The sequence below is a fragment of the Pelmatolapia mariae genome, linkage group LG18, assembly GCF_036321145.2.
Source record: "Pelmatolapia mariae isolate MD_Pm_ZW linkage group LG18, Pm_UMD_F_2, whole genome shotgun sequence".
Taxonomy (NCBI): Eukaryota; Metazoa; Chordata; class Actinopteri; order Cichliformes; family Cichlidae; genus Pelmatolapia; species Pelmatolapia mariae.
The window spans coordinates 30676453-30690419 of NC_086243.1; the positions used below are offsets into that span (position 1 = coordinate 30676453).

At 39.8% G+C, this 13967-nt stretch overlaps 2 protein-coding genes across 2 annotated transcripts; both read left to right on the forward strand.

Annotated features, from left to right (window-relative positions):
• Window positions 1-243: 243 nt before the first annotated feature.
• LOC134616271 (tripartite motif-containing protein 16-like) lies at window positions 244-2159 on the forward strand. Its single transcript, XM_063461006.1, has one exon. The coding sequence runs from the start codon at window positions 265-267 to the stop codon at window positions 1918-1920; it is 1656 nt and encodes a 551-aa protein (XP_063317076.1). The 5' UTR covers window positions 244-264; the 3' UTR covers window positions 1921-2159.
• A 9977-nt stretch (window positions 2160-12136) lies between these two features.
• On the forward strand, window positions 12137-13967 carry LOC134616531 (tripartite motif-containing protein 16-like). The gene has a single exon (XM_063461384.1). The coding sequence runs from the start codon at window positions 12160-12162 to the stop codon at window positions 13828-13830; it is 1671 nt and encodes a 556-aa protein (XP_063317454.1). The 5' UTR covers window positions 12137-12159; the 3' UTR covers window positions 13831-13967.

Consider the following 13967-nt stretch of genomic DNA (forward strand, 5'->3'; position numbering starts at 1 on the left):
CTAATACTTTGTTGTAAACATACCACACCCTGGCTCTTGGTCACTCTGTCAGGACATTTCTTTAGTACCTCCCCTTCACAGATGTGTCTGTATCAGGATGGGTCTAAACAACATGGTGTAAATGCAGTTGCTGGTGAGCCTCATTTCCTGTAGGAGGTGAACAAGAGCAGAGATCTGTTTCCCTTCAGAGCACAGAGGTTGTTTCTGTTCAGAGGAAGTCAAACTGTCTGACAGTCACTGAGAGACGGTGAAACGGCACAGCACATGAATCAAATGGACCAAACAAAATTCTGCTGTTCAGTCTGTTTGGATCTACTGAAGGATCCGGTGGCTATTCCCTGTGGACACAGCTACTGCATGAACTGTATTAAAAGCTTCTGGGATGAAGAGGAAAAGAAGAAAATCTACAGCTGCCCTCAGTGCAGACAGACTTTCACACCGAGGCCTGTCCTGGAGAAAAACACCATGTTAGCAGATTTAGTGGAGGAGCTGAAGAAGACTGGACTCCAAGCTGCTCCTGCTGATCACTGCTATGCTGGACCTGAAGATGTGGCCTGTGATGTTTGCACTGGGAAAAAAATGAAAGCCTTCAAGTCCTGTTTAGTCTGTCTGGCATCTTACTGTGAAAAACACCTTCAGCCTCATTATGATTCACCTACATTCAAGAAACACAAACTGGTGGAGCCCTCCAAGAAGCTCCAGGAGAACATCTGCTCTCGTCATGATGAGGTGATGAAGATGTTCTGCCGTACTGATCAGCAGAATATCTGTTATCTCTGCTCTGTGGATGAACATAAAGGCCACGACACAGTCTCAGCTGCAGCAGAAAGGACTGAGAGGCAGAGAGAGCTGGAGGTGAGTCGACAAAACATCCAGCAGAGAATCCAGGACAGAGAGAAAGATGTGAAGCTGCTTCAACAGGAGGTGGAGGCCATCAATCAGTCTGCTGATCAAACAGTGGAGCACAGTGAGAAGATCTTCACTGAGCTGATCCATCTCATCCAGAAAAGAAGCTCTGATGTGAAGCAGCAGATCAGATCCCAGCAGGAAACTGAAGTGAGTCGAGTCAAAGAGCTTGAGGAGAAGCTGGAGCAGGAGATCACTGAGCTGAAGAGGAAAGATGCTGAGCTGAAGCAGCTCTCACACACAGAGGATCACATCCAGTTTCTACACAACTACCCCTCACTGTCAGCACTCAGTGAGTCTACAGACTCATCCAGCATCAATATCCGTCCTCTGAGCTACTTTGAGGATGTGACAGCAGCTGTGTCAGAGGTCAGAGATAAACTACAGGACATTCTGAGAGAGGAATGGACAAACATCTCACTGACAGTCACTGAAGTGGATGTTTTACTGTCAAAGCCAAAGATCAGAGCTGGATTCTTAAAATATTCATGTGAAATCACACTGGATCCAAATACAGCAAACGCATGGCTGTTATTATCAGAGGGGAACAGAAAAGCAACAGCAGTGAATCAAAAACAGTCTTATTCTGATCATCCAGACAGATTCACTGCATATAAACAGGTCCTGAGTAGAGAGAGTCTGACTGGACGTTGTTACTGGGAGGTGGAGTGGAGAGGGGGAAGAGTTTATGTAGCAGTCGCATACAAGAATATCAGCAGAAAAGGATATGGGTGTCAATGTGTTTTTGGATGTAATGATGAATCTTGGTCATTAGATTGTGACAACAACAGTTATACATTTCGGTACAACAACATCCAAACTCGTGTCTCAGGTCCTCGTTCCTCCAGAGTAGGAGTGTACCTGGATCACAGAGCAGGTATTTTGTCCTTCTACAGTGTCTCTGAAACCATGACTCTCCTCCACAGAGTCCAGACCACATTCACTCAGCCGCTCTATGCTGGACTTTGGGTTTATGAATATGGAGCCACTGCTGAGTTGATTAAAGTGAAATAGACTGAAGTCTTTCATATTGTGGGTTTAAATCTGTATTTTAGTTTCATTTTATTTTCTCTCCATCATTTCTGCACAGAGATCAGCTGTCAGTCAAACATTATGGGTGGTACCTCCACATCTTCTAGTTCTTCTCTTGATGTTTCTGAGTTTTTAAAGGAGATCTTTCCTGTGACTGTTTATGGAGGCTATCACTGCTCATCATCATTTTGATTTACTAAAATATTTCTCCACATGAAAATGTAAACTTCTCTATCCTCTAAATGTTTCTGGAATATTTGTATTGAAAAATGTCGACATTTCTCTTTATGAGTATGGCAGACCATGTGTGTGTGTTTGTGTTTGTTTTTGTCAAAATCATCAAACAAATGAGGAAAAACTGTGATTTTAATGAATGAATTCATATATTGTGTTGATGTTTTATTGTGTGAATAAACTGGAAGGTTTGACTATAAATCAAACTTTGAACAAAGTCTTTTCTTCTGTCTTCATTCCAGGATCTCACTCAAATCTGATGCAGAAAATATGAAACTAATCTGAGAGAATAACTGAAGCAGTTTTCCTCCTGAAGCATCACAAAGTTCAGAGTTCATGTTTAGAGCAGAAGATTCAGCAGTCGCTCTGTGACCTTTCAACTTTCTTCACTAAAACAGCTTCATTACAGAGAAACAAGTCACATTTTCTTCATGTTCTTAAGTCCTTTCAGATGTTTGTAATGGTCCTTGAATGCAGCATCAGTGTTACAGGTTTAAAAGGTCACTTTCTGTTGTGTTCAAAGATTTCCTTCAGATATGGTCTTTAATCAGTAAAGCCAGTGATACAGCAGTGTCATTAGCTGTGTTATTGGCACCAGGCTGTGTTTATGTATGTATTTAATTCTGTCTGAGGATCTCTTCAGCATGAAATGATCATTTGGTCAGCTGCTGTGTCTCATCTCTTATCAGACATTGGTTGGAACAGAGTTTTGTTGCTGACCATCTGACAAGAGGCTGAAGAAAAGCTTCAGGCTTCATTTGGACACTACGTTGGACAGAAGTCTCCACAAAAATGACTCAGAAACACAAATATTATTAATGAAAGTCCAAATGTCAAAAAGGGGTCATACATGATCCTGAGAAATGTCCTTGAACATTTGAACATGAGTCAGAGGGTTGTCAGGTTTCTACACTGCATCGTGGCATCAAGCCTGAGATGTCTGTGTGAACAAGTATGGAGGACACAAATGCACAGACGGAGTCGAGCTGTTTACTGCTGATGAGGAAGGAAAATAGTCTGTTGGATATTAAAGCAGCATTTATTAGAGTAAGAACAGATACTTGTGTCCTTCATTTGATCCCCGTCAATTTACAGAAGACTTAAGGACCCTTTGACTTCTAACATACAGCTGCATGTTTACAATTTTATTATTTATTTATTTCTAGCAAAGCGAGACTTTACTGATTAAAGACATATAATCAGACATATTACTGTTACTTTCTGAAAAAGACTCACATAAAGCAGATTTATCACAAGCAAACATCAAGACACATCCTTCATGGCTTAAAGTTGCAGTGGGACTCTTTCGCCATCTGGTGGTTGTAACAGTTATGACAACTGTTCCTGCATATATGTCCCTCCTCAGTGTGAAGAAGACTGGACTCCAAGCTGCTCCTGCTGATCACTGCGTGTTCCTCCTGTGTCTAAAATCTATTTCCATTATGAATCAGGAAACTGTTTGCACCAATCATAAAGGCAATAAAATACGTCACACACTAAGAAATAACAAAAAGGAATTGTGGATTTCAAGGAGATTTTTCCCTCGTTTTTTGAAATCATAAGAATACAAACTAATGCAAGACTGTCATGTTTTCATAAGTTTGTAGAGACACTGTTCTGTTGTATTCTAGGACATCAGTCACTTTTTAAATGCATGCTACTCCTCCTCTTCATCATCATCATCATCAGCACCCATGACCTCCTTTTAGTCTTTGTTTTGTTATTTTTCAGAGTTCAGGAGACGTTCTTATGGGATTTCCACAGTGTACAAGTACTGTTTAGACCCTTTACATTAAAAAGAAAAGAGTAAAGTACAAAGTAGATTTATTTCCTATGGGAAAGGAAATAAAACCATTGTTCCAGACCTGCAGCTAAGATACTCGAGTATCTTCAAAGCTGAGTATTACTTCCATACTTTCCTCCACTGCTGATGACCTTGTTACCTGCTGCTCCCTGTTAATGATCAGCCTCAGTTCTGATAGTAAACTGTTGGCTCTCGTTCTGTCAGGTTGTTGCTCAGTGACGTCTTGTTTTCATTTTCCTTCTTCTTCAAATGTGTCTTCCTTTAACTCTTTGCTTTTGTTTCTGCTTCAAACACCAAATGATACACGTGCTGCACCTCTGATGGTTTGTCAGAGAGCAGAACAATTTACATTACAGAGAATATTTTACAGTTGAACAGAAACTTTAAATGCATCATGTGTTTCTCATCACTGGCTGACTTGTCTGTGTTTGACAATAAAACTTAATCTGAAGGTTTTGCCACAGTTTCAGCTACAAGAAGTGCAACACAGCACATGAGCAGAAATAATAATTTTGGAGTAAAGTCCCTGAAAGTTTAAAGGACATTTTTAATTGTACTTGAATACTTTCATCTATTGTGCATGACTGCTTTTCTCTGTTAATGAAACAATTTCTGAGTTTCGGATTGAAACTGTATGTTGTATATTCATCACAAATGTACTTAGAGGGTTTAGAATCTGAACTCTTCAAATATACATAAACAACAAAGTTGTTTAAGCACATGCACACACACACCTTATGAAGAGATATTTGTTGGGAAATGATGGGAATAATGTCAAAGTCCAAGAAAATTCTCAGTTAAAAATGTTTTTAGTCAAATAAATTCTACAAAGTATACAGTTTGAAATTATTATCTGACTTAACCAATACTGTTAAGATCTACATTTCTGTGCAAACACTTTCCCTCTGTCTGCTTTCTGTACTGTTTCCTACAGCTTGGCACAGAGTTAGACGAAACAGGTGCAACAGAGGAGTGAGATGAGGATCAGTCTACTGTGGGAATTGAAGCAGATGTCCTTAGTTCTTCAAACACCACTAGCCCAGTTTCAGTGAGCCAGGAAAAGGAAAACAATCCATCGGCCACACAGTCCACAGGTCGGCCTGTTAAAAGACCTAGAGTGCAAAAACCTACACCAAAATCAGCAGAGCACAGCATTGAGATGGCCAAACTGCTTCAGCAGGTCCAGAACACACTTTCAGGATCTAATGCAGATTCTGAGGAGCTGTTTGGCCAACAAGTAGCCTCAGAGTTGAGAAACATAAAGGACAGAGCTCTACAGTTGCAGCTCAGGAGAAACATAATGAACACGATTTATGACACACAGGAGGCAGAGCAGGGCAGCCATTCTCAGTTTGCAGGTTTGCAGGTTAAGCTACCTTGGTATCCCATCACCCTCATCAGGTCCAGCCACCCCCCAGGACTGCCAGCTCCATCAACCCAGCCAATGTCCTAAAAATGTTTTACTTCTGGGTTCTTCTTACAGCTCCGGGAACAAGAACATAACGTGTTGTGTATGTGCGCACAGTGTGAGCACTCAGGTGGCATCAGAGCATCAGAATAGACAAACACTCCCACATCAGACACCCTACCCTGTGTCCCTGCGCATGCATATAAGAACTTGTAATTGGTGTCAACTACAACCATAAGGATGATGGAAAACCTGGACTTCTAGTTAACATACATGCTGCCACTCTTGGGAGGGGGTTGGATGAAGATGCATTTCCCATTTATAGCCGCCTGGCAGGGTGGAAACTGCCACTTATTTGCAAAGTCTCTGGCAATGGCCTTCCACGCAGACTCAGTTGATGGTGTCTGTGAAACACAAGCAAAAAAATCAAATCACTTTTATTGTCACATCACATGTGCAGGTACACTGGTACAGAACATGTGAGTGAAATTCTTGTGTGCGAGCTTCACAAGCAACAGAGGTGTGCAAAGTACAATAACATAAGAACAAGCAAATATAAGAATGGCTAAATCTGAGAATTATATGAATAAATATATGTACAATATAAGAGTGTATGCATATTACTGAATGTGTATACTAAATATGTATGTCTACGTGTGTGTGTGTGTGTGTGTGTGTGTGTGTGTGTGTGTGTGTGTGTGTGTGTGTGTGTGTGTGTGTGTGTGTGTGTGTGTGTATACATGTTTTACAAATTAAATAGAGTCAAAATAAAATAAAGATATAAAATATACAGAGGTTGGTAGTTGGATATTGTGCAAAACAAGTGGCATTTACATACAGATTTTATATAAATGATGCTTCATATGAATCTCTTTCTTAACCATATATTCAAATCACTGTTAGACTCAGAGTTCACTTTGCTTCTTAAATACACATTTAACAAAGACTGAACAAATACAAATTAAAATTGCCCCCACAAGTCCTCATATGTACAGCCTATCAAATTACCAATCCCCATGAATTGTGTCCTATAAATACGCTCACCTTGCCTTGTCTGCCAGTCACTGAATTGTTGTGTTCACCTAAAAAAATGTTCATGTGTGTTGCACAGGGAGTGTTGCGGGTGCAGCACACTGTGTGGATTCGTCCCTCTGTTGATGGAGAGGTGATCCAAATGACTGACTGTGGTAAATAGCTGTGAATAATTCATGGATCCTGAGCACTTGCTGCACATGCAGCTGAACTCTTTCTCTAACATCTGTTTCAGTTCCACTGACACAAGGACAGAAAATCTTTATCTCATCGTCACAATACTTGGGTTTATTTTAGACTTCAGCTCCTTGTTGTATCATATTAGGTTTTGATATTTCAACTCTTCAGTTTTTTGTAGTTTCTGTATGGTGAGTCTATACTGGCATTAAGAACTGTTCCACTGTTCAAAAGATAATTTGGAATTACCTTCATTGTTCATTTGTATTCATAATCATGTCAAAATATAGTTTAAGCTACAGTAATTTAACTGAAAGGATGAGACCACAGATACAATTGGCAGCAATGAGCTTCTTCTTAAGGTTGTCTGAAGTGTCCAACCAGCACATCAGTCTGGCCCATTAATCATTTCATCCTGTGTCTAACCTGCAAAAGATCAGAAACTACAGAAAAAGGTCAAAACAAAAACCAAAAGTGAAACAAACCACCCGCCCCAGGATGACGGATCACTTTGTTCTGTTCTTCAGAGTCACTCTACACCGAGCTCACCGAGGCTGCAGAGCACAACAAGGACTGCCAGCTGTAGCTCACAATGTTGGTGTCCACAGGATGAGAGACAGCTGATTGTTGTTGTCATTTATTGTTGAAAAGTATGTGAAGCATGATGCATTATTGACACCTTTTTGTGTACACGCTCGCATGAACGTGTGGTCCCTGACCCTGCTGTTGCCACTGATACAGTTTAATCCTGTGTGAAATGCGACCATTGTTGTTAGGAAGAAGTTATAAAGAGTCTGTTAATGACTATGTGAATGCAAAACTTATATTTTAAATAACTGTTAACATTTTTAAAGAAATGGATTTGAACAACACAGAAACTTTAAAATGTTTCCTTTACATAATCACTTACTAGATATGATGAATATCAAGTGTTTTTCTTCCAAATATTGCAGTTTCATTAAATAAATTACTGTATAAATACAACGTTATTGTACAAGTTACTGTGAAACTTACAGCATCACTGAGTATGTGCTGTTGAAATTACACTTCTGTAAAAAACTGTTAAAAGTACAGAAAATTAATGAATTATAAAGTTAAGTGTGTAAGCAGAGATCCAAATTTACAGCCAATCAGGTGCCTGTGTTGATTTCAAAGGTTGTATGTAGCATGTAAGGCCGTAATGCAAAAGTACATAAATCAGGTGTATTACTGTTTAAAACATGTGTACCTATTATTATTATTAGAACTTGACTGCCTATGCATGAAATCTCAGCTTGGTCAGTTTCACCACTGTAATGAAGAAAGGTGTTGTTCTTCAGTTACTGTAAACATATGTTTGGATCATGACAGGAAAAATGATCTCCACAGTTTCAACCAGTGAATTCATGTCAGTTAAACACACTGTAGGAAAATCAAGGGCGTAGATTTGGTTTTGGCATTGGTGGGGACGGATGATTCAACCACTGAACCCCGCCCTGTTTCTTTTTTTTCCTTTTAGACTTTTTGCTCCTTGATACAAAAAGGAGAAATATATTTGCCTACATATGCTATTCTACCTGCTTTTAAACCAACATTTTAACGTTATACATATAATTTTAACAGCCTCTGTAAACTAATATCCTGGCTGCTCGAGGCTCCGTTTTCTCTGACAGTTTCAATCAAAATTAGAAATGTTGCTCTGAGACTGAGATAACTAATAGTGCTGCCTGCTGTGCAGTTAGTTTCCAAAACACGTTATTCATGGTTACATACAATTTTAGACTGATGTGGGCCAAAGCCTAGCATAGCCTGTAACGTTATTGTGACGGACACATTTCATGAGTGAACTTGACTTTAAGTGACTTACAGGTTTCTTTGAAATGCTTTCTTCTATCCAGGTTCTTCCTTTTTGCTGCCATCCTCCTCGCCTCCTCGCAGCGCAGGTTTGCCGCTGCTAAAACTAAACAGAGCTCCCTGAAAGGCACAGCCAGACACATTGGCCATATTTGTCACATGAGGTAGGACTCCAGTAGAGAACGTCTTTCTGCACCGCTGGGTGACTGAGACGTTGAAAGATCGTTTTTCTTTTCTTTCTATCAGTTTTGTTCTTCTTTACTCGAAGAGATCAAATTATTTGTGGGGACAATTCAATAATCACTGGATATTGGTGGGGACATTACCCTTCCGTCCATGCCAAATCTACGCCCTTGAGGAAAATTATGATATATAGAACAAATATGAAAAGATTTCAAGAGTCGAGAGTAGTTTTTAATCATCATGATGTTAGGATATAATTTATGAAATTACATTAAGTACCAAAGTCACAACAACAAAGACATGTTGGGATCTCAGAGTAGTTAGAAACCTTTAAAAAAGAATTTTAAGAAAGGATTTTAGAAGTTGTTTCGGAATTTCATCAAAATCTGTAAAGCGTATACAGGTCTAATTGTGGGAATTTTTTTTTGGACAGATTTTCAGTGAATTTTTTTAGTTTCACTATTTCATGGAGGTTGGAGTTCAGACTGGTTCGTGATGTCGTCAGAAAGCGCAAAAGTGAAAAGAAAGAAAAAAAACTGTGTGTGACGAGAGAGTCGGTTCTTGAGGGTTTGCTGTGCTGCATGTAAACTCCAAAGCTGAACTGAGGAAAATAAAGTTGCCAAAAGGAGAATGGAGTCATGTCTCTCTGAAGGTGCAACACATGCAAAAGCCTCGTGACACAATCAACAGCTAAGTTGAGTTTCAGCTGCTGACAGCTTCTGTCTGTAGGTGACGTCATGGGCAGTGTGACGCAGTCAAAGTACATTAATCGTACATATCAGTAAGAAACACACTCGTCTCTACTGACATCACAGTGAGTGACACCAAATCTAATTACCAACACAACCTCAAATAACTGCAAACTGATGTGAGGTGTAAGTTTAAAGAATAACTGAGACATCTTAAAGGTTGAAAGTCTGGTGAATCTGCATTCCTATCTTCAGTGCAGCTGAATAAACATGCTGATTTTCTCTTTATGACACAGAATCTGTCACCATGTTTGATTCTTATGGGCAGAGGTGGGAAGTAACAAAGTACAAATACTTTGTTAGTGTACTTAAGTACAGTTTTAGGTGTCTGTACTTTACTTGGGTATTTTTTATGAAAACGTTTTGCTTTTACTTCCTACAGATGAGATGTGTAACAGTCATTAGAATAAGAATTTAGATTTAATTAATACTTGTATTCTCATATTCTAATATTGTTTATTATTATAACACAATGTTCAGTTCCCTTTGAGTAAAAATAGATGATAGAATTGAATTTTTACTTTTTAACTTCATTGTTAGTTAAATAGTTCCCTGTAAAAAAGTAATAACTCTTCAAGTGATCATGAGTGAACTCAGATGCAGACACGATGCAAAGCACTTTCTTGAAAACGCAGGAAAGTGCAAACTTTGTAGCTGCGTCCTGAGAGAGAGGTGACTGAGAACTTTGGAGTGAGCAGAGCGTTAAACCCTCTACAAAATGCCTCGTTTAGAAGAGTCAGTGAAAAAAAACGACTACCCGTCTTATCCTGTCTTGTGATACAAAATGCATCCTCTTTAATACAAACAGATGTAACTATTGTTATCCTTCCATCTGTGCCTTGTCACCAGGGGCGGATCTAGAGAAATTTTCTTAGGGTGGCATGAGGGTGGCAAAGAAATCAAATGGGGTGGCAAAATCAAAGCCTTTTTTTCCCCCCCAAACACATATGCAGGTGGTTACATATGGTTAAAATGATTCAAATGCAGTAAGTATGCATGTTTTTCATACAGTCTATAACTTAATTATTGTATGTAGCCCACATAATTACACACTTTAGTTACATAAAACATGTGAGTTTTTATCTTATGTACTGTATACCCTGTATGATAAATAAATATGTAGCCCAATAAGTATAAAATCCAGAAAGCTACACAACATGGGGCGGTTCATTTACAAATACAAGTCTAACTTAAGTTTCACACTGTTTTTTGTTAGAACCAAATCAAATTGTTACAGCTTAAACTACACAAAATGTCAGAAATCTGCACTGTCATGAACAAAAATTTAAACCTGATTTTTCATGATTTGTTGGATTAACCCACTCAGGTCTGAAATACAACCGGCCATTTTTGACTCCTTTTGAGTTTACATTTGTATTTCACCCTCAGATTGTTTCATTTTATTTTTTTCCCCTTGCCTTGTTTGGTATCATTCTTTTCAGCTCAACTGAATTTAGTTGTTTTTTTCACTGACATACTGCATTAGTACTACTATTACTATTAATAGTACTATTACTGATCTGAAATCAAACAAAGAACTTAAAATCCTATTAGTATTTTTTACTGTAAAAAAAAAAACACAGACATGATGAGTAAATTTTGATAACTTGAAATGCAAATATAAATTGTACATTTTGTAAACATATACAGCTATTTATCTAAAAATGCAGCCAATACACCTGCTGTTTTTTTCATTTTGTACAACCATTTAAAAATATTACTAAAACTAAAACGAGAGAGCAATCAGGTGTCGCAATAAGATGCCCAACAAATGATTTGTGCCAGTAAAAAAAAACAAGTTTGTCCACCAAAAGACAGAACAGCACAGGGATAAACCCGCAGGCCTGACAACAGCAGGTGTATCACTCCGCTGGTTTTCTACTTAGTGACAGTGTTTACATTGCAAATGTGCCTTTGTGACATTCATTAGTGCCCTCACTGACACACAAAACAAAACGACTACACAAGACAACACAACACACTAAGTATACACTCCACACTAAACGTCAGAAATCTCCCACATCTAAAAACTCTCTCTCTCTCTCACTCGCTCGCTCTGTCTCGCTGCCGTTACCGACACTCCCAAAACTCTCCCCTCTTCCTAAACAACCAAATCCTACATGTTGACTTTTTATCAATTGGCCGACATGGTGCATTTTTCCACCGATAGGAAAGAGGTGGCTTTTTTTCCCTTTCTTTACTGTTTTCGCAAGGGATCATTTTAGGGTGGCACTTGCCACCCCATGCCACCCTTCTAGATCCGCCCCTGCTTGTCACCCATTTCATTTTGCACAATACGGCCAACTCTTCCAAGTTTGTGTGTTTATTTTTTTTCCTTCTGACCAGATGCAGCTTTATACACCATCCTGTCAGCATCCTTATACTTATCACCACACTGTGTTTATGTGCTGAAAGAAAAATTACTTCCTTATAACTAAAACCAATTCTGAAATACAATTTCATTAAATCAACTAAACAAGACATTTTGTAGAAGATAAGTCACAAGTTACCAAAGTAAACTAGGTCACAGTTTTTACTACATACTGTACATCAAACATAACACACCCTGGCACTCATAAAATAAGCATTTTATGACTCGTTGGTGCCTCCCTTCACAGATGTGTCTGTATCAGGATGGGTCTAAACAACATGGTGTAAATGTAGTTGCTGGTGAGCCTCATTTCCTGTAGGAGGTGAACAAGAGCAGAGATCTGTTTCCCTTCAGAGCACAGAGGTTGTTTCTGTTCAGAGGAAGTCAAACTGTCTGACAGTCACTGAGAGACGGTGAAACGGCACAGCACATGAATCAAATGGACCAAACAAAATTCTGCTGTTCAGTCTGTTTGGATCTACTGAAGGATCCGGTGACTATTCCCTGTGGACACAGCTACTGCATGAACTGTATTAAAAGCTTCTGGGATGAAGAGGAAGAGAAGAAAATCTACAGCTGCCCTCAGTGCAGACAGACTTTTACAGCGAGGCCTGTCCTGGTGAAAAACACCATGTTAGCAGGTTTATTGGAGGAGCTGAAGAAGACTGGACTCCAAGCTGCTCCTGCTGATCACTGCTATGCTGGACCTGAAGATGTGGCCTGTGATGTCTGCACTGGGAGAAAAATGAAAGCCTTCAAGTCCTGTCTGGTGTGTTTGGTCTCTTACTGTGAGAAACATGTTAAGCTTCATTATGAATGTCCTGCATTTGACAAACACAAGCTGGTTGAGCCCTCCAAGAAGCTCCAGGAGAACATCTGCTCTCGTCATGATGAGGTGATGAAGATGTTCTGTCGAACTGATCAGCAGAGTATCTGTTATCTCTGCTCTGTGGATGAACATAAAGGCCACGACACAGTCTCAGCTGCAGCAGAAAGGACTGAGAGGCAGAGAGAGCTGGAGGTGAGTCGACAAAACATCCAGCAGAGAATCCAGGACAGAGAGAAAGATGTGAAGCTGCTTCAACAGGAGGTGGAGGCCATCAATCAGTCTGCTGATCAAACAGTGGAGCACAGTGAGAAGATCTTCACTGAGCTGATCCATCTCATCCAGAAAAGAAGCTCTGATGTGAAGCAGCAGATCAGATCCCAGCAGGAAACTGAAGTGAGTCGAGTCAAAGAGCTTGAGGAGAAGCTGGAGCAGGAGATCACTGAGCTGAAGAGGAAAGATGCTGAGCTGAAGCAGCTCTCACACACAGAGGATCACATCCAGTTTCTACACAACTACCCCTCACTGTCAGCACTCAGTGAGTCTACAGACTCATCCAGCATCAATATCCGTCCTCTGAGCTACTTTGAGGATGTGACAGCAGCTGTGTCAGAGGTCAGAGATAAACTACAGGACATTCTGAGAGAGGAATGGACAAACATCTCACTGACAGTCACTGAAGTGGATGTTTTACTGCCAGATCCACCAGAGCCAAAGACCAGAGCTGGATTCTTAAAATATTCATGTGAAATCACACTGGATCCAAACACAGCAAACAAACAGCTGTTATTATCAGAGGGTAACAGAAAAGTAACATTCATTAATCAACAACAGTCTTATTCTGATCATCCAGACAGATTCACTGAGATGTGGCAGGTCCTGAGTAGAGAGAGTCTGACTGGACGTTGTTATTGGGAGGTGGAGTGGAGAGGGGGAGGAGTTTATGTAGCAGTCGCATACAAGAATATCAGCAGAGAAGGAGGGGGTAAAGAATGTGGATTTGGACGTAATGACAAATCTTGGGCATTATATTGTTACAACAACAGTTATACATTTTGGTACAATAACATCCAAACTCGTGTCTCAGGTCCTCGTTCCTCCAGAGTAGGAGTGTACCTGGATCACAGAGCAGGTATTTTGTCCTTCTACAGCGTCTCTGAAACCATGACTCTCCTCCACAGAGTCCAGACCACATTCACTCAGCCGCTCTATGCTGGACTGACGTTTTACTACACTGCAGTTGGAGACACTGCTGAGTTGATTAAAGTGAAATAGACTGAAGTCTTTCATATTGTGGGTTTAAATCTGTATTTTAGTTTCATTTTATTTTCTCTCCATCATTTCTGCACAGAGATCAGCTGTCAGTCAAACATTATGGGTGGTACCTCCACATCTTCTAGTTCTTCTCTTGA

Bases quoted from the DNA above. Each gene is read 5' to 3' on its own strand.
- LOC134616531 (XM_063461384.1), top strand. From the start codon at position 12,160: ATGAATCAAATGGACCAAACAAAATTCTGCTGTTCAGTCTGTTTGGAT.
- LOC134616271 (XM_063461006.1), top strand. From the start codon at position 265: ATGAATCAAATGGACCAAACAAAATTCTGCTGTTCAGTCTGTTTGGAT.